The 20,759-nt window shown below is 34.4% G+C and overlaps 1 protein-coding gene across 4 annotated transcripts in view; it reads left to right on the forward strand.

Moving 5' to 3' along the window:
- ESF1 (ESF1 nucleolar pre-rRNA processing protein homolog) overlaps positions 1-20,759 on the forward strand; it is a 59,177-nt gene that overhangs the window by 9,567 nt on the left and 28,851 nt on the right. For all 4 annotated transcript variants that reach the window (XM_082745451.1, XM_082745454.1, XM_082745452.1 and 1 more), the window contains 4 exons: positions 400-552; positions 2,661-2,775; positions 4,418-4,565; positions 10,203-10,364. In XM_082745451.1, coding sequence (XP_082601577.1) covers positions 400-552; positions 2,661-2,775; positions 4,418-4,565; positions 10,203-10,364 — 578 coding nt within the window. The remainder of the gene's footprint in view (positions 1-399; positions 553-2,660; positions 2,776-4,417; positions 4,566-10,202; positions 10,365-20,759) is intronic.

Genomic DNA, 20,759 nt, shown 5'->3' on the forward strand with positions numbered 1-20,759 from the left:
GAAGTAAAAATTTTCAAGATTAGGAATTTCTTTGTACTTAGACCTAATGTTTTCCTAGCATATTTTATAATACAGTGATCTTGTTCAGGAGTTTTACTTGAGAGACTATAGGTGGTAGTAAAACAAAAAAGACTATTCAAGAATTAAAATTATGAGTAAGCATATGTGATTCTCACATGCTCCTTTTCTGGATACTAAGTTTCAATCAAAATATTATCAGAATAATAAATTGATCTTAAATATCTAATGCCTATAAAGGTAGAATTGAAGGAAAGATGGATTGGGATGAAGGCCAGGTTGTAATGTGTTTTTCTTGAAGTAATCACATTTATTTTTTAAAGGAAGGTAGGTATTTGTGTTCCTGAATGAGTAAGCTTAAATGAGTTTTCTACCTTTTAGGACTTCTAGAGAAAAATTGAGAGATTATCAATTCAAACGACTCAAATACTATTATGCAGTAGTAGACTGTGATTCTCCTGAAACAGCTGGTAAAATTTATGAGGATTGTGATGGCCTGGAATTCGAAAGTAGTTGTTCATTCATAGATTTAAGGTAATCCAGTATGTGTCTTGCCAATTTTATCTTGTGTCATAATATTATTGTAGGAAGTAGGATATTAGATTGGTAGTATTTTCTGTTGTTCCATATTGTAAGAGGATTTTTTTGCTTTAGGTGAACTCTGTCCTATGGAACATCACTCTCTTAACAAAGAAAACTAAAATGAGAAAATTTTAAAGTAAATTTCCAATATATTGGCAATGTTTTTAGGATAATGGCTTATATGCGGTGATATTTCTTTGGAACCCTCTTTTAGAACTAGGAGCCAGGTGAATTAACTCTGAAAAAAGGCACCAAGGCGGGGCAAAGGCATTTCCTAATAAACTGGTTCCTCTAGAACTCTGCTAATATAGTAGTTACTAGTCATATCTACTTAGTTAAAATTTTAAAAAATTTTAAATTTATTTATTTGCTTCATCACTAGACACATTTGAAGTACTTACTGGCCATATGTTGGACAGAGCAGATACAGGACATTGCTATCATCACAGAAAGTTCCATTGGATAGTGCTGCTCTAAATGCTCAGTGAAAGGATGGTGTTACTGGCTTTCTCTTCAGACTTGGGCATTATTTTCACCGTATGTGCAGGTTTCACTGGCCCAAAACTGAAAAACCTTAAATGGTGGTAAATGTCAGTTCTGAGGAAACGGGAATCTGAACTACTATAACATTTTTTCATTAGCCTAGTGTTTTTGAACTCAGTAAATCATTCTCCTGTGACACTTAGAATAGAAATCAGTTCTTTGTTTCCAGGTTTGTGAGAGGCTTTGTTCTAAAAATGAAATATTTCTGAAAAAAAAAATGCATCATTTCATAGTCCCTGGCTTTCATATTTCAAAGGCATTTGGACTGGTATAAAAATACAAATAAAAGTTTTTGAATTGATAATTTAAGGTAAGATTTTAGTACATTGGCCTTTATAACAAGAAGGGCCTATCTCATCAGACAAGTGTTTCTTTCTCTTCTTTTAACAATTTCAATAGGAGGTACTTGTTTTGAGTGTTTAAATAGTAGGTACCAAACATTTGTTAGCATGTCAAACTCCTTGGGTTTCGTGAATTCATGTTAACATGTTCTTTTCAGAATCATTTTGTTCTGTTTCCTTTTTGGAATAAGGATAGAATAAGGATAGTTAGAATAAGCTCTGGCAGACCTAGAAAACAAGATCAATGAGCATGGAAAAAAATCGCATTCCCTGTTTTATTTTGTTAAACATAATATCAGAAAAGAAAGTTGAGTTTTCTGCTACCATCCAATTATCTAGAAACTTTGTTTCATCTCCCCCAAAATATAAATGCATGCATATTAATAACACTTAAAAATATTGATTTCAGATTTTCTTCTTCTAGTCTTTGTAAAAGTATTGCTGGAGAAGGATATTTTGTAAACCTAATGAGCCTTAATTACCTGTTTCTTTCCCCTAGAATAATTTTTGGTGGATAATGGAGCATATGCCTTTTGTGTGTATGGAACCAAAATCTCCTTATATAAATTACAAAACCTAATATATTAACCATAGGGTTTTTCACCCTATGTTTTAGCCTGATGCCTAAGCATCGTCAGACAATTACAGTGGTTAATTTACATCTAACAGCTAATTACTTGTGAAAATAATTACAAATTATCTTTGAAAGATAAGATTTTGAGGATTTTTTAGTCATAAAGAATCAGCCTTAAACGTTTTTCTTATTTTCAATGACACCTTATGTGTCTGATATTTTACATTTAGAACACTTATCTACTACTAATTCTATTTCATATTCAGTATATCATATAGCAAATGAAGACTGTGCAGGAGTCTAGGTCTTTTTGAAACATGAGGGACCCATGTGCGTTTGCACCTGACTCATATTAACTGACTCCCAGCTTCTGCCCACAGATTTCACTCAAATTTAGTGGAATTAGAGATTCATAGTTCATGAATTTCAGAAATTTTGTGCCAAGGTTATTTGTAACATAGTTTGCCCCATCTACGTATGTGTTCTATAGAAACTTGCGGTATGCATATATAAACTATAACTAATTAGAAGAGAACCTAAACTCTGGTTGTTTATCACTACAGCATATGTTTAAATAAATTTATTTTTTCTTTGCTTCTTAGGTTTATACCAGATGATACTACTTTTGATGATGAGCCCAAGGACGTAGCCTCAGAAGTGGATTTAACAGCATATAAACCAAAATATTTCACATCTGCTGCAATGGGAACATCAACGGTATCTCTTAACTTTTAAAAATGTATAGCTGGACTCTTGCTTTCAAAAAAGAATTTGTGTATTATTTACTTACAGCATCTTCAGAAATGGGAGGTATTCAAAATTTTAATGCACAAATACAAATAGAAGTGAGACACAAGAATATTTGCATTTTTATCTACCACATCTGTTTGAACCTATTTTCAGATTTTTGTTATCCTTTTAAGCTTGAGTCAAAACCTGCAAATGTTTCTTTTTTCCTCTCTCTTTCCCATATATTCTTATTCAGTTAAATTCTTTAATAAGTAATACGTCAGTTATTAGTATCCTGAGGAGGGAGAAGGAGGTAACAAATAACCTCAAATCACAGTTAAAACCAGTGGAAATTTTAAATAGGAACACATTTTTTTCTGCAGATACGATCTAAAATTATAAAAAACAATTGAAGTAGAATAATTCAGGACTATTAGATATCACATTATTGCTTAGTAATGAAGAGCCAGAAGATTTCTTTTGAATTAATTTGTTACTTAGCTGCCTACCTTCTCTTCTCCTTTTCCCCACCCCCACCATAAACCTTTTGCCCATGGATAGACTCTGCAGGAACCACACAGGTTTCCCATTGCTTTTTCTGTGACAGACCACTGTGCCTCTTCTGAGAATAGGCTGGTGGTAGAGAAAGCTACCATATCTGTCACCTGCATACTATGTTGGGTACTGTTTGGCCTTGTTTAGTTACTGAGTATGGGAAAACCCCACTGTTATGCAATAAATGACGTTTAAAAGCTTCAGTAACATAAAATATAGGGCCAGGTTATTTTCAAGACTGAAAAATGACCGAGGCAAGTCTGTCCAGACAGCCATTCTGGAATTCTAGGGTTTGGCCATACCATCCACATATAGACATCCAATTCCAGCAGCAGTTTTATGGTTATCACTCTGACAAATTATCAGAATAGAGATAATATGACTGACTAATCAGAACTTCTAAGGTAATGACAGCTGTCTTAAAGATTCCCTTTGTTAATTGGTGCCCATTTTGTTGTCCTTATCTGAGGAGATTAGACTGAGGGAAAAAAAAAACAAGGGTAGGGGACCTACCCTGTGATGAAGCTAAAACTCTGACAAGACCCTGTCTGAGAATGGGGGCAGCATGGAGGACAGGAGCCAAACCAGTCATGCTATAGATGAATTTCTGTGTCATGAGGGTTTGCCATACTTCCAACCAGTACATGCCTTTCTTATCAGTGGCTCTTAATCTTTTTTGGAAAAGGGACCCTACTGAAATTCTGTTGAAAGCTTTATGAATGGATTTCGTGTAGTTTGTAGACCTCCTGAAAAACTTAGAATTCCAGGTGAAAAACATGTTTTTGTTGATTCATAATGTTAACTTTTTCACTGTGCATTTTATTTCTTTTCCCTACAATTAGTTGAATTTTTACTCCTAATATTAGAATAGCTTGCATATAGCAGAGAGTTAGGAAGGAAAAGGTACAGGTTAATGGATATGGTTCCTCTTTCATAAGTAAAATACTTTGTTATGCGTGTCATTAATTATTTGTTTTAGCATGTCTTTTTTAGCTTACATCCACAGTAGTGGTAAATATTCTGTGAGTAAGAGTTACTGACACTTCTGTTTTTATGTTTGTTTTATTGGTGAAAGGTGGAGATCACGTGGGATGAGACTGATCATGAAAGAATTACAACACTCAACAGGAAGTTTAAAAAGGAAGAGCTTTTGGACATGGATTTTCAAGCCTACTTAGCTTCCTCTAGTGAGGATGAAGAAGAGATAGAAGAGGAGCTACAGGGTACTTAGTAATCTTTTGATATTTTACATTTGTAAGCATTTAGACTGTGCCTAATCTAGACTTGCTTTCAAAAAAGAATTTGTGTATTATTTACTTATAGCATCTTATAAATCTGGAAATATGTCTTTGGTGGTAGTTTAAAAGGGAGGGTCAAGCTAATTCTTAAGCTGTCTGCAAAGCATACTTCCATGTATAGTGTTATATATACCTGCAGATAGTATTTGAAATTTTTTATTTAGAGGTATTTTTTTAGCCTGGATTTCTTTAACCATGAACATTTTGTTTAAAACTGTACCAAACAAAAAAAACCTGGCCTTTTACATTTGTCTTAATTCATATAGTTTTGCAGTCTCTTAACAAACTAGTAAAATGCACTATTACCCCTCCTTCTTTTTCTTTTTTTTTTTAACTAAGAGCTTCTTTTGGATTGACAGATTATTTTTTTTTTACGATTTATTTATTTATTTTAGATAGAGTACACAAGTGGGAGGGACAGAGGGAGAGGCAGAGAGAATCCCAAGCAGACTTATCACAGGCCTGAGATAATGACCTGAGCCGAAACTGAGAGCTGGATCCTTAACAAACTGTGCCACTCAGGTGCCCCAGTTGATTGAATATTTTTATATTCATTTCTCTTCGAGTAGTTTAGAGGGTAAACTGTTTCTGTCCATTTAGTGATTATCCTAGAAATTGTGACTTGCGTTCTTAATTTGTTAAGAAATTTTGTAATTAACATTTTTACCCTCCTAAATAATACAGGGAATCTTAAAACAACTCTCATCCTATCCTATGTATTGTAATTCTGGTTTTTTGTAAGTCCTATAAGCTGTTAATATTTAAATTGTCCTTATTTCCATTTACCCACATTTCTTCTACTTTCTTAAATCTCACACTTATATCTAGGATCATTTTCATTCTACCTTATGTATATCCTTGATAAGTTCTGGTAGTATTTGCTGGTGTCAAACTCTCTTGAGTTTTAGTATAAAAATATCCTTATTTTGCTTTCATTTGTGAAAGATACTTCCACATGCAAAAAAATTATAGGTAGGAAGTCCTCTCCATCCCCACACTGATGATAATATCCTACAGACTTGTAGTTTCACTGTGTTTTTGAGAAGTTGGTTGTCTTTTTTTCAGGCTTTTGAAGATTATCTGAATTTTCTTTTTTCTTTTGACTGCATTTAAATTTTTTTTTGGTCTTTCTGCAGTTTTACTACGATAGTAGATTTCTTTTTATTTGTGTGCTTGGGGGCTGTTGGGTTTCTTGCATTTGTGTCATGGCATCTTTCATCAGTTTTGGAATTTTCTCAGTCATTATCTAATTACATATTTCTTCTAACCTGTCCTGGGATTCCAAGTAAGTATATATATTATTTCTTTCCAGTATGACTTCCATCTTGCTACTGTCACAGATTTCTTAATCTGTTGTCTCTCTGCTGTGTGTTCTGGATATTTTCTTTTGACCTATCCTTCAGTTCATTAATTTGCTTTTCAGCAGTGTTAAATCTGTTGATAGACCTATCCATTGAGTTCCTAATTTTGGTTATTGTATTCTTCCTTTTTGTTAAGTCCTGTTTGGCTATTTTTCAAATCAGCAATAACACTTTTTATAATTTTCTATTCATGCAGGTATTTTCAATCCTTATCTCTGTAAATGGTATAAGCATGTTTTTGTAGTCCATGTGTGATAATTTCAGTATTTTAAGTCTTTTGGGGTTCATTTTTTGTTACTTTACAAGATATTTCTCCTTTGTTTATTTGTATACATGGTTAATTTTGTGTGCTAATTTGATAGTTGAGATGAGTATCTGATCAGACAGAACTTTCATTTACTCTGGTCATTCTAGGACTACATTACTCCAAAGGTTTAAGGCTTCAGGTTCCTGGGACTTTGTGGGTGATGCAAGTCTTCATGAAGGCTGGTTTACTTCTGGTTGGCTTCTCCCCTAATTGTTCATCCTTCTGGGTCCTTGCTTAAGGTGGACATAGTAGTTGTCTTCTCTTCTCTGGTAACATTTGTCCTCTTGGCCCTGCCAGGCTGCCAAAACTAGTTTAGTTTTATAGTTTTTACAGTTTTTAGTTTTATAGCTGTTTCTTCTGTGGATCAGTAAATGTTCTCAGGAAAAAAATAAATCTTGAATATAGGATCAACTCCCTGGTACTCCCTTCTTGATTTTGAGTCAGTAATTTTTTACTAATTTATCAGTTCTTTGAAGGTTTTTTTTTCTTTTTTTAAACTCCTTGAAGATTTTAAAAATATTTCATCTGACTTGATATGCTTGGGGAAAAGATTGGTCTGAAATGTCTAGCTTGCCATGAATAGAAACAGAAGTTCTCAAATTATCTATGTTTTATTAAAAATTTTGTTTTGATGATTGAAATGTTCAATAGCATATTTTCTAATTGTGTGTGCTATTTGCTTAAAATAACTCATTTTTAAAAAATAGAACCAAAAAAAAAATCTTTTTTCCTGTATGTAGTATGGCTCTGTTTGGAAATGGTTGCTTAATTGTAATTGCTTAATCTATTTGCTTAAAATAACTCATTTTTAAAAAATAGAACCAAAAAAAAAATCTTTTTTCCTGTATGTAGTATGGCTCTGTTTGGAAATGGTTGCTTAATTGTAATTGTTGATGTCTTTGTCTCCCTGATATATTCACATCTTCATTTATTTATCTGATAGAATTCCCAGTCATGCAAAATTGTGTTAAGAGGTTTAGTGCTGATAACGAATACCATAAATGTTAAGCATAAGTATTTTAAATTAGCAGTCATGAATATTCTTGCTTTTATTTATAGCTTAATATTTTTCATAGCTGTCTTTTGGTTTTGGTATTTTATATGTGTTATTTTTGGGACCTGAACATCAAATTATATAAAATTCTTTTTTAGTATTAACATAGGACCACTAATTCTTAACTTTTTTAAGTCCTGTGATTGGCCTGTCATCGTTTCTTTAAACTACTGGAGACACTGCTTCATTTTCTGAGTTTTTCATAAAGTGCTACTCTTGAACTATGCTCTACACATGGAATGGAAAATCATGCTTAATCATTCTAGTTTCTTTGTTCAGACATCTCATATTAATAAAACCACATAATTTCTTAGGTATTTAATAGTCTTTTTGAAAAAGTATGATTTGCAGGAGTAGTTATGGGCACAAAAGCCTTCTCATTTATTTTAAGGCCTCAGTGGCTGTTGCTTGTTAATGTTTTGGCTTTCCAAACAATTGAGTGACCATTTTATTTCTAGTGTGCCCAGAAGAGCTAAGCCCTTTTTCAGATAGTCTTTGAAATATATATACTTACTTATTTATATATTCTTTTTATGCATAATGCTTATGTGGTCATTTAGCGCTTTCTGAAAATTCTGGTTAGTTTTTCTTCATTAGCTCTAGATTAAAGGAAAGAAGAGAACATGTATACTTGGGGAGAGTGGTTGTATGTTAACAGTTTTCTTTGATACTAATACAGATTTTAAAATGACATTATTGGCATTTGGACAAAAATGTATTAATTTGTCAGTATATTCTTAAGATCTTGGGCCCTCTGGTTTCAAAGCCTGAGTTTACTACATAATAGAGTTATATAGATTACGTTTCCTAAGCCCTTGTGCTTTTCTTTCCATAGCTATGAAATGAGGATAATAATAGTACCTGGCTCAGGTTGGAAAGATTGAGTTAATGTTCATAAAGTGCTTAGCGTACTATCCCATATCAAATATTTTTATTTCTAAAACTTTAAGAATTAATAGCTTTTTGTTTGACATATACTACTCATTAAGTTTTAAAAGCGTGCATTTTTCTTCAGTATTTTAATTGATTGCCAGCTTACTTTAATCTATAATTTAGTGGCTCTGATAGATACATTAGAATATTTGAATGTGTTGAAGTTAGTAGATGTTCCCAGTGTTTATAAAAGATCGTTGCAAGGCTTCCAACCATTGGATCTTTTTTTCATTCCTTATATAGTAGTAAGGCTTTCACAAATTATTGTCTTTTATTTTTTTTTAAATTATTTTCTTTGAATTGGAAAAAAACAGACATACATGAGTTATCCCACATTTTAGAGCTTCAGAAAGTAAAATTTTAGTACTGGAAAAAATCAATTTAAAGTAGGCCATCAGAGACTTACCACTAAAATTTCAACCTGGAAGGAGCTTGCTTCTAATTATGTTTTCAGAAGTAAGCTTTTAATAGAAAGAAATACATTGCCATTTTGTTAATGTGTTCCTGATGTTTTATCCATTGAATTATGGGATACATGACAGAATTCCATCCAACATTATTTTTGTGGCACAAAGCACAAACAGGAAAAAAATGAATTTCAGCTGTTTGAGTGAAAATATAAAAGTGTGATAGGATGGAAAGAATGTCCTGGACTATTTTTTTATTCATTTAGAGAAAAAAAACTATGAAAACATTTATTTAACCATGCTTTTTCCATGTCACCTTTTTTAAGATGTGAGGACAATCTTAATATTGATGTTTGATAGCTAAGTGCTTAATGGTGTTAGACATTTTTAGTGACCAGTTAGCTATAGCTTATAGAGGAGAGGGTCTTCATTATGTTGCTTCTAAATTTTCCTCTACCAGGGACGTTTAGTCAGTTCAATAAGTCTGTATGTTTTGCATTAAAACCCAGGTTCTCAATTTATGTTTTTGACTTGGAAAATTACAGTGGAAATACAGAACAAACAAACTTTTCACGTATTAGTTTTCTTCAGTATTTGTTGGCCATGAATTTTATACTGTTCCTTTGTATTCTGATTATTTTTTATAAAATTAGGAAATGGAAATGTGGATATTTTTCCACACAGGGATATTAGTTGAATTAATTTCTAATTTATTCACTTTTATTCTCAGTGTATTAATGACATCCTGAGAGTAAGCATACTTTTATGCACCTTCAAATGGAAAAGATTCATAATTGTTTGTTTTCGATTTAATGGAGCTTCCTTTATCTGCCTCTTGAGCATAAATAGTTAAATCCATGTACCAAATGCATCCCAACAATATTCAGCCTCCTTTTAGTGACCATAACATTTTAAAGCCAGTGTGCAGGTGATGGAAGACATAAAGAGGGATAAAATGCTGCTTCCCCTGTCTTGTTTATAGGGAAGAGACAGTCCAAGGATGTTGCATATTTAGTAAATTATTCTGAAACATGAATTTTAATAAAAAGGGAGAGTCCCAATATCCTACTTAGACAGGGCTAACTTACATTGTAGTTGATTTTTATTATAAACAACACCAAATGCTTTCATCTAATTCATTTAATATTAAGTTTGTTTGAGGGGCGCCCGCCTGGGTGGCTCAGTTGTTAAGTGTCTGCCTTCGGTTCAGTTTGGGTCATGATCCCAGAGTCCTGGGATTGAGCCCCACATTGGGCTCCCTGCAGCAGGAGGCCTGCCTCTCCCTCTCCTATTCCCCCTGCTTCTGTTCCCTCTCTTGATATCTCTTTCTCTGCCAAATAAATAAATAAAATCTTTTTTTTAAAAATGTGTATCTAATTTTGGTATTCTGTTGTTGCATTTTATCTGACGACAACTTTTAGAAGGTACTGTAGTGACTGAAATTTAAATACTGGATTTAAAAGTCAATTATTCTGTGTATTAAATTTATTTTCTTACTAGGTGATGATAAAGTCAGTGTGGAAGAAGAGGGGAAAACAAAGAAAAGTCAGAAGGATGATGAAGAACAAATTGCTAAATACAGGCAGCTCTTGCAGGTTATTCAAGAAAAAGAAAAGAAAGGCAAAGAAAATGATATGGAAATGGAAATTAAGTGGGTTCCAGGTAAGAATTAGATATTCATTAAATGTTCACTTGTTTTTCTTCATTTCAAGATGTTGAGTGCATTTTAGATATGAAGGAAAAGAATATTAACTCTTTGAAACAAAAGCCTAAAAAAAAAATCTTATTTGCCGGGAATATTTTGGTGAGGAAGTTAACGTGGTAATTGCATACATCATTTAATTCCCTTAAGGACTCTTGCCAGTTTATTCTTGATTGGTTTCTTTGATTTACTAACTACAGATTATTTCTGTGTACTTACGAAGGTAGAACTTGCCTACATTTGGTTCCAGTATGTTCAGTATATACAGACTTGAATCCAGGCACCATGCATTCTAAGATCGTTAAACGTCTTTTTAAAATGCGTAATTCATAAGTGAACTTTTCTCCCATAACTCCTACTAATCCTTAATTACCAAGGTTTCACTAGCTCAAAATATGTAATACATAGTTTTCCATCTCAGTTTTGCTGTGAAGAGTCAAAGAAATACAGCATCGTAAGTGATTTTTATAACTGCCTTGAAGGACTCCACAAACTTTTTTTAAAGTGGTACAATACTAATTAAAACCATGTCAAAGCTAAGCAAAGAAAAAAGCTACTATATATGAGGATTGTTTTCTAGCATACCCATTTTTTTAGCAACCTGAGCAAAGCAGCATGTACCCTTGGAACCAGTATTGGTTTTGGAGATTACTGCTGTTTACATACATGTATATCTTTTTTTAAAATTTCAGTATAGATAATATATGGTGTTACATTCATTTCCAGTGTACAACATACATGTATATCGTTTAAAGCTAGGTAGAATTTTTGACCAAGATTCAGTTCTTTTGCCATAATTCATCTCCAGATGAAAGAATACTAACAACTTGTAAGAATATCATTGCTAAAAATTAAGTGTTCTATATTCAGTTATATCTTTTTTTACAACTAGTATGTTTATTCACTGGGAAAAAAATGTTTGCATAAGATTTTTATTTGTGGGCGTATTTTGATATTTGAGAGTTGATTGACTTGTAATAAATTTCCTAGAGTGGACTCATCCCCTGCATATTCCTGTAGGAAGGTGGTACTGTGTTGTAGACCATTTCTTTTAAATGTTTGTCTTTTGCAAGAAGTGGTGGTGAGAAAAAAATGAAATCTAGTAGTGTTATCATCTGAACAATGGTTGGGAGAACTCAGTTAGTCTGGAGATGGAAAGTCTAAAAAGTGACTTACTAATTATTTTCAAGTACTCTTAATACTTCAGAAATCAGTATTTTTGCTAGTAAATCAAATTTGAAGGAAAATAGAGTGTAGCGTAATATAAAGAGGAGTTCTCTTCATCATTAGAATTGTCCAGCAAAAAATCAAAGATGCTACTTTAAGTGGTTGGATGCCATTTTCTGTAAGTCTTTCAATATAGTGATATTACCATATCACCTAGGGATATTTGTGAAGCCATATTTTACTTGAAGTTCTTTATGGTTCCAAGGAATGTTGAATTCTTTTTTTTTTTTTTAAAGTCAAATAGGTTATAACTGCAGTTTAATCTTAGAATGAGCTCAATGAATTAAGATTTTTTTTTAAAGATTTATTTATTTATTTATTTTAGAGAGAGAGAGAGTGCACGTGTGTGCTGACACATAGAGAGGGAGATGAAGATGGAGAGCAAAAACCTTAAGCAGACTCTCTGCTGAACACAAAGCCCTAGCAGGGCTCAATCCCATGACTACGACCTGAGCCAAAACCAAGAGTCGGACCCTAACTGACTCAGCCACCCAGGTGCCCCCAAATGAAGATAATTTAAATAAAAGTTAAAAAAAAAAAGATTTTATTCATTTGACAGAGAGAGCACAAGCAGGGGAATAGCAGGCAGAGGGAGAGAAAGAAGCAGGCTCCCCACTGCGCAGAGAACCTCAGAGATGCAGGGATGGATCTCAGGACCCTGGGATAATGACCTCAGCCGAAGGCAGATACCCAACTAACTAACTAACTAACACCCAAGTGTCCCTTAAATGAACACTTAAATTGAAGTATTCACTGGACCGAGTGAATTGAGTTTTGTAACAAATATTTCAGCTTTGTCAAGTGAACCAGGTCAGACCTTTGTCTATGGTAATACAGTTATATATGGAAAATATAAAGTGATAGTTATACTTGTATTTATAACTGGAAGATATAAGCAGTACAGTTTTCCTGGGTTAAACCTCACTTGGTAGTGGTATACTACATTTTTTATATGTTCCTGGATTCGATATAGTAATATTTTGTTAAAGATTTTTGCACCTGTGTAAAATGAAGAGTATTTGTTTATAGTTTTTGTTTCTTGCGGTGTCCTTAGTTTTTGGTGTCATTCCTGAAATGAATTGTGAACTGTTCCCTTTTCTATTTAGCAGTACATTTTTTATCTTTGACTTTGATTTCCAGATACAATATTGTCACAGAAAATATTTTGAAAATGAAAAATTATCATCTATAATTCCACTACCCTAATTTAGCCACTGAATGATTAGTTGGATTGATTTATCATTTCTCTGTTGTTGAATACTTAATCATATTTCTAAACTTTCATTGCCGTACACTTATGGCTGTTGGGAAGAAATGTGACTAAAAGCCATTAACGATCTCAAACCCACAAATATCAGTATTTTCTTTTCTTTTTAAAGATTTTATTTATTTGACAGAGAGAGATCACAAGTAGGCAGATCAGCACACAGGGGTCAGGGGGAAGCAGGATACCCCCTGAGCAGAGAACCCAATGTGGGGCTTGATCCTAGGACCCTGGGATCATGATCTGAGCTGAAGGCAGAGGCTTAACCCACAGAGCCACCCTGACACCCCAAAATAACAGTATTTTCTTAGACTCTTCACATTCATCACTGGCTAAGTAATTGACTTGCTATTTTAGGGCTTTTTTACTTTTAAACGTTTTTTTTTTTTTTTTTTTTTTAAGTTGGCCATCCTCTCCCTTCTCCGTTTCAGAAATGTCTGTGCCTATAGAGAGCAGTCAGACCACAGGGAAAAGCTAATGCTGGTAGTCAGGCTCACTCAGTAGTTAGTTATGTGACTTCCTCATTCACATAGCAACTTGACATATGCTGTGGATCAACCTGTGGTTCTCTCACAAGCTGTTAAAACTACCAGTGTTAAAACCTCAAATGTTAAATCTCAGATGTCAAGCATCTAGGATGTTATAAATAATCTATAGCTTTTTCCATATTTTGAATTATTATTATAGGATAGCTTCCCAGAAATGGAATTACTAGGAGAAAGCATGAATACTTTTTGTGTCTTGATATTAGTGCCAAGTTGCTTTCCAAAAGGGTTGTACTAGCTTATAATGCCTTCAACAATAGGTAGAAGTGCCAGTTTCATGGACTTAATTGGGAATTTTTTTTTTTTTTTTTTTTTTTTACTGCTAATCGAATGGAGGAAAATTGATATTCTGCTACATAGTGCATTTTGTAAGTCTTCAACCATAGTATTTTTGAAGGCCTCAGTTAGGGTATCGCTATCTGTGGATCTTTGGTATATACATGAACACAACTATGTATGTGCATGTATGTGCATAATGTTACAGGTCTGTTGTATACTACACGTTAAATGACGTAAATGAGCTAATCTTTCAGGATCTTTGTTAGGAAAGTGGCACTGATTAATACCTTTCTTGCTGAATCTGAGATGTTTATAAAGGTACCTAATAAGTTAGAGTATGATTCATGTCCTATGTGTATTTTGGTGGATTTGTGTCTGACAGAATGAATGTTCCCTATAACAATTATCCTGAACCTTGGGACTTTTTACAATGCTATACTTCAGTAAACCACAAAGGGTCAGTATGAGATTATACTACATCATTCATTGGTTTCTCTGTGGCTTCATTTCCAAAATATTAAGCTCTTCAGAAAAATAAGTATCCTAATCACTAACACTTGTTTTGGAATATGCTTTGGTTTGGTTGGATTTTTAAAAGGAATTTTAGTTCAGACTATTTAAACTTATCTTTTTACGTTGGGTTATATGCTATAGTAACATCAGGAGTTTAACTCCTTAAAGGTAGAATATTAAAGGAGGCAGATAATAGGTATATAGGTGTATAACAAACTAGCCTTTCTGTTGATATTCTAGTTCCCTGAGACACCCAGGTGCCTCGAATTATAACATTTTTAAATAAAGTCCTAATTCAGTATTTTGATGTTTGTAGAATAATATTTTCCATCTCAGTGTGTTGCTGAAAAGATACCCTGGCTGGCTGACTTTGATAAATAGATAAGGTGATGTACATTGGGCCTTCATCAGTGAATGTGCCTCATTAGGGAATTTATAACATACCTACAAATAAAGGATATTCAGTTTTATCTCATATGTTAAATAACTTCTCTTATGTTAATAGTTCAAGCTAACAATTTTTTGTAGCTAATACAAGATACATATAAATAATATCTTTGAAATTCCATCCAGAATATGAATAATGACATGTTTCTTTGTTTATAATCTTAAGAGAGACTAGATATGAAAGACTAGCTATCTTTGGTTTAATAGATGCTGGTGAAAGAGTATCTGGTCTTTTTTTTTTTTTTTTTTCCTTAATATCCTTCAGGACCCAACCTTCCTTTAAATACTTATCAGGCACCTAGTAATGCCAGGAACTATTCTAGACACTTTGTGAACAAAATTCTTGACCTCATAAATCTTACGTTCAATTGAAGGGGAGACCGACGAGTCTAATAAAAAAAATATTTGACTAGAAACTAGTAGAGGTCAGGAAGTGAGAGATGCAGAGAAGAGTGTAAGAGCAGAGGAAATAGTAAATACACAGTCCTGAAACTGTAGCTTATCCTGTTTAAGGAATAGCAGAGAGAGAACAGTGTGGTGGGAGTGAGTGAGTGGAAGAAAGAACAACTGATGAGGTTAGAGTGATAACATAAAGCCAAATCATGAGGTCTTTTAGGTTATTTTAAGGGCTTGAACTTTTTCTCTGAGTTAAATGATAAGCCACTGGAGGTTTGAGCTGATCTGAATTATTTTTTAACAGGATCACCCTGGCTACTGTCTTGAGAGTAGATTATGGTAGGAGGTAAGGACAAAATAAGGAAATCAGTCACAAGGCTATTGTCATATTCTTAAGATAATGACCATCGTGGGTAGAATAGGTTTGCAAAGGAACCTCAGAAATTCTCTTTTGGACACATGTTAATTTAAATGCCTATTAGATATCAAAATAGGCATGTCAAGGAGACATTCGGATATATAATTAAGCGTTTAGGAAAGAGGTCAGAACTGGAGATCTAAATTTGGGGACCTTCATTGTCTAGGTCTCTCAAAGTGAAGAACACCAAAAGAATGAATATAGGTAGAAAAGAAAAGAGGTTCAAAAACTGATCCCTGGAACACTCCAGCATTTACAAGTTGAGTAAAACATACATTATCCAAAGGGCTGGGAAGAAACTACCAAAACCACAGCAGGAAATTCAGTGCTGTAGGGTATGCAGACATCCAGGTGTGAAGAAAGCATTTCAATGAGAAGATGGGCACTAAAATACAGACTAAGAATAATTGGTGTGGAGATCAACAGTGATTTTGAGCTGTTTTGAAGGAATAGAAGGGATAAGATTAATGTGGGATCAAGAGAGAATGAGGAGTGGAATTGGAGAGAATAAGTATAGACAACTCCCTTTTTTAAATATTTGAATGCTCAGAAGTTGCAGGCATTGTGACACTGCATCCGTAAAAAGTACTTCAACATGTAACTCCCAAAAACAAAGACAGTCATCTACAGGAGTGCAGTGCTGTTACCACACTAAGGGGATTTAGTATTGATACAATAATAGATATTTTACTCATTCTAATAATTCTCTTTATAGTTCTGTCATGGTCCAGTGTCAGTTTTAAAGTGTCTACTATGGGGCGCCTGGGTGGCTCAGTGGGTTAAGCCGCTGCCTTCGGCTCAGGTCATGATCTCAGGGTCCTGGGATCGAGTCCCGCATCGGGCTCTCTGCTCAGCAGGGAGCCTGCTTCCCTCTCTTTCTCTCTGCCTGCCTCTCCGTCTACTTGTGATTTCTCTCTGTCAAATAAATAAATAAAATCTTTAAAAATAAAATAAAATAAAGTGTCTACTATAGTTGCTTATAGAATATTTACAATCTGGATTTGTCTGATTGTTTCTTTACAGTTAATTCCAATAATGAGTTTTGGGCAAGAATTCTCCATATGATATTGTATATTTTCCTGTTGCCTTACATCATGAGGTCCCCGATGTCAATTTGTACCATTATTTTCACTTTTAACTTTGCTCACTCAGTTAAGGTGGTATCTGACTCATTTTTACCTTAAAGACACATTTTGTTTTGGGTAATTGGTGAGTTAATTAGTGAGTGGGGTTGTCTGTTTCCCAACAATTTAGCTCACGCCATTGGCATTCTTTGATGATCCTTGCTTGAGTCAAGTTGTTATACCATTCATTGCAAAATACTGACTTTCTGTCATTTCTTCTACATTTATTAGTTAGCATCCACTCCTTTCTTAAGTTACCATGCACTAATGGATTGACAGATTTTGAGACATTTTCTTGTAATGGGTCACAGAGGAATGGAAAAGAAACTGGAGGAGGAAATGAGATCAAGAAAGCATTTTTCTTTCATATAGGGAAAATAACAGCATGCTTCTGTGAGTGATCCACCAGCAATAGGAAGAAATCATAATGTAGATAACTGTTCTAAATTAGGCAAAAGGAGTAGGAATATTTTTATGCAAGTGGAGGAAGTGGCTTTTGGTTCATGCACATGGACATTTCATCCATTGTAACAGGATAGAACCCAAAGAATATGGTCACAGGATAATGTAGAAAAATGGCAGTGAGAGCTTGCAGTACTCTTCTATTTGCTTGTGTTAGTGAAACAGGAAGGTCATCAGCTGAGAGCAGGAATGGGGGAGGAGATAGAGATGTAAAAAAAAAAAAAAAAAGATATGAAATAGTTGTTTAAGAAGTGGTGAAGAGGGAAATTTAATAGTATTACTGAGCAGCAATAAGAGTGGACTTGAAGTTCTTACTCTTGTAAAGTTAGATGAATCAACATAATTGTGTTTTTCTTCAGCCACATTTAATGATGTACAGTCAGGGAGTAAGGAGAGAGTTGGATTAAATCAGTGTAGAAGATTTGTCAAGTATGACCAAGCAAGAGAGGGGCAAGGGGATTGAAGGTTATATGCAAGGGCTTGTTCGTAATAATGTACCAAGGTATCTGGGTTGAGTTAGGAGGAAAATAAGGGCACATTGAGAGTGAGGAATGGGGAAGAGATGAGAGGACTGATGGATTGTAGGTCCCTATAAGACCTAAGATTAGCCTTGTTAGCCTTGGGATATTAGAATAAAATGGAAAGATGGTAGCTAGTGTTTGAAGAATAGGATACTTGAAGCTAAGGTTATGATTGGGACTGCAGTTTTGGGTTATGACATGATCTAGTTACGATTCTAGTAGTAAGTTTCTAAGATGAGATGGAGTGCAGCGTGATAGGAGAAGAGGAGGTCAGTGAACTGGGAGGCCCACGGTGTTAGAAGGATTGTCTGTGTAGATATTGCAGTCACCAGGAATTATGACAGGACTAGTATCAGAAAGAGTAGCAGTGAGCCAAGGGCTTAGTTCTTTAAGAAATGAGAGAAGAGACTATGGTCATTAGATATCTCAATAAGAAGAGATTTTAGGTGGTATGGCCTCATAATGTGATATTCACAGTCGGGGGCTTTAGGGAGAAGGGCCAGCCAGTAGACTGAAGGTGGCAGTGAGAAGTAAGGAAGACTAACTATGGGAGAGAAAAATTAACCACCTAAAAAGAATATACGAATATAGGCCCCAGAGGAGAACCAGGTTTCAGTGAGACTTAGACTAACAGGTGAATGAAGAGAATTCTATTGATGAATATTAATGACTGTGTCTATGACTGACTGCTAGAAGGAAGGGTGAGAAAAGGGAATGTTTACCACGTTATTAGAAAAATAATTTGGAAGTTGTAGACTTCTTGTGACAGTTTTAAATAGGGATAAAGGGCATGATGAGATTAGTGCTGATGGTCTTAAAGCTTTATTTTTGTTTAAAGATTTATTTATTTATTAGTGAGAGCACATGAGTGGGGGTGGGGACCAGCAGAGAGAGTGGGAGAAGTATGCTCCCCGCTGAGCAAGGAACCTAATGTGGGGCTTAATCCCAGGAGCCAGAGATCATGGCCTGAGCCAAAGGCAGATGCTTAACTGACTGAGCCATTCAGGCGCCTAATGGTAGTGAGACTGTGAATGTCTTGAGGGAGTTCTTGTCAGGAACCTAGAGCTATAGGATGCTTTTTCAAAGGAGACATGGAAGCTAGAAGAGAAGCAGCAAGGACTCCTTTTTGCTGTCTAAGCCAGTTCAGTGAGGCAGGAGGTACAGTTGCAGCTCTTCCTTACTCAACTTACTCTTTCTTCCACTCTTTATAGTTGTAATTTTATGTTTATTCTGTTATTTGCTTTGTCCTTTGTCCTTCCTTTTTTCCCTTTTATTCCACCTTCATTCCTCTGTTTAGTGTCCCACTGGGAAGCTTAAACACAGAGGCACATTAATGACAGGTATCTATGGCCATTGTATTATTTATTTTCTATACAGAAGGAAAACGCTTTTGAATCAGTAGGGTATTCTTTCTGGTAGGCAGCCCAGTTTCAAACATTTAATATTCAGACATCTCAAAACCTGTTTACTGTTTACTTTTGGCTATATCAATATTTCCATTTATTGTCAAGGTATCCACCTTATGGATATATTTGAAATATATTTGAAATACATTCACAAAAATGTTTTTTTGGTAAGATTTTAAAGTAACAGGCTGTTTAAATTTTGAGTTGCATGGAGAGAGGAGACCATTAAATAGAAAACCTGAATTTTAAAATAAGCTAAAGAATTTGCACTATGCTTTGTATTTTGATGATGGGATGGAAGTGAGTTTACAGTGCACTCTCCTATCTTGTACACAGCTGGTAAGTGGCTAGAACTTTAGAACTTAGGTGTGTGCTCCTTCCTTGAATCATCTAGTTAATAGGTTGGCTATAAGGGTTTTGTAAGGTAATAAGCTGAAACTTTTTACTGTGCAAAAAAAATTCTTTTGAATCATTTGTGGAATGTGTAATGAAAACAAAAAGCAGCCAAGGTTATCTGAAAACAATGCTAGCACATTCTCTCCATAGAGTTGGTAGAAAATGTTTCCAAATTTCCTGGATTATTTTAAAATTTATTTTCTCTCTTAATAATATTAAGACTGTTAAAAAAAGATCCAATGCAAAAATTTAGGATATTTTTATCCCAGTCATAGTGTCAGAAAGTGTAAAATCCCCATATGTTTTGAAGTTTCAGATTAATTGGTCTGCTGTCTTAGGATGGTTGCTAACATCTAGGATGATTTTTTTAATCAGTTCTTCCTTCTCTGCCCATACGTCACATCAGTTGTACCGTTTGCATCTGTAGCCACTATTTCCAGACAGTAGTACTTTTTTTTCGCCTTTGCCATAGATTTATAATCTGCCTGAAGTCAGTTCAAGAAGAGTGAGCTTGTTTCATGTATTATTTTCCCACAGCCCACAGCTATGCTGATTTGTTTGAAGTTGTGAATTCTTTGGTCTTTAAAGCAGAACTTCTATTTGAGGTTGTCCCACATCATCATTCTATATGCTAACTGCCTGGCTAGCAAACCATCATTTTTCTCACACATGTTCCATATGTTATTTTGACAGAATCCACTCAGACTACTTACTTTCAGCACCTTCATTATTCTTTTTTTCCAAAAACCTGAAAATCGTATGATCTTAAGTTACTACTTGAACACATTAATTTTTTTCCCGATTTTTTTGTTGCAATAAAATACATATACATTTATCATCCTAAGCATTTTTTTAAGTGTGCACAGTTCAGCGGTGTTAAGTATATTTATGTTGCTGTGCAACCATTACCGCCATTATCTCCAGAACTGCTTTTCATCTTTGCAAAACTGAATCTATATCCATTAAACAGTAACCCCTTTCCCTTGCCCCTGGCAACCACCATTCAACTTTCTGTATCTATGATTTTGACCACACTAAGTACCTTTTAAGTGGAATCATACAGTATTTATTTTTTTGTGATTGGCTTACTTCAGTTAGTGTAATGTCTTCAAGGTTCATCCATGTTATAACATTCAGAATTTCCGTCCTTTTTCAAATCTGAATAATACACACACCACATGTTGCTTATCCATTTATCCATTGATGGTCACTTGGGTTACTTTCATATTTTAACTATACGTTACCTAACTGTACATTATTACCTTTTCTGCAAGCAGACATAATTGAGAGGTACCTGGGTGACTCAGTCGTTAAGCGTCTGCCTTCTCCTCGGGTCATGATCCCAGGGTCCTGGGAT

Source organism: Mustela nivalis, assembly GCF_964662115.1.
Source record: "Mustela nivalis genome assembly, chromosome: 8".
Classification (NCBI taxonomy): domain Eukaryota; kingdom Metazoa; phylum Chordata; class Mammalia; order Carnivora; family Mustelidae; genus Mustela; species Mustela nivalis.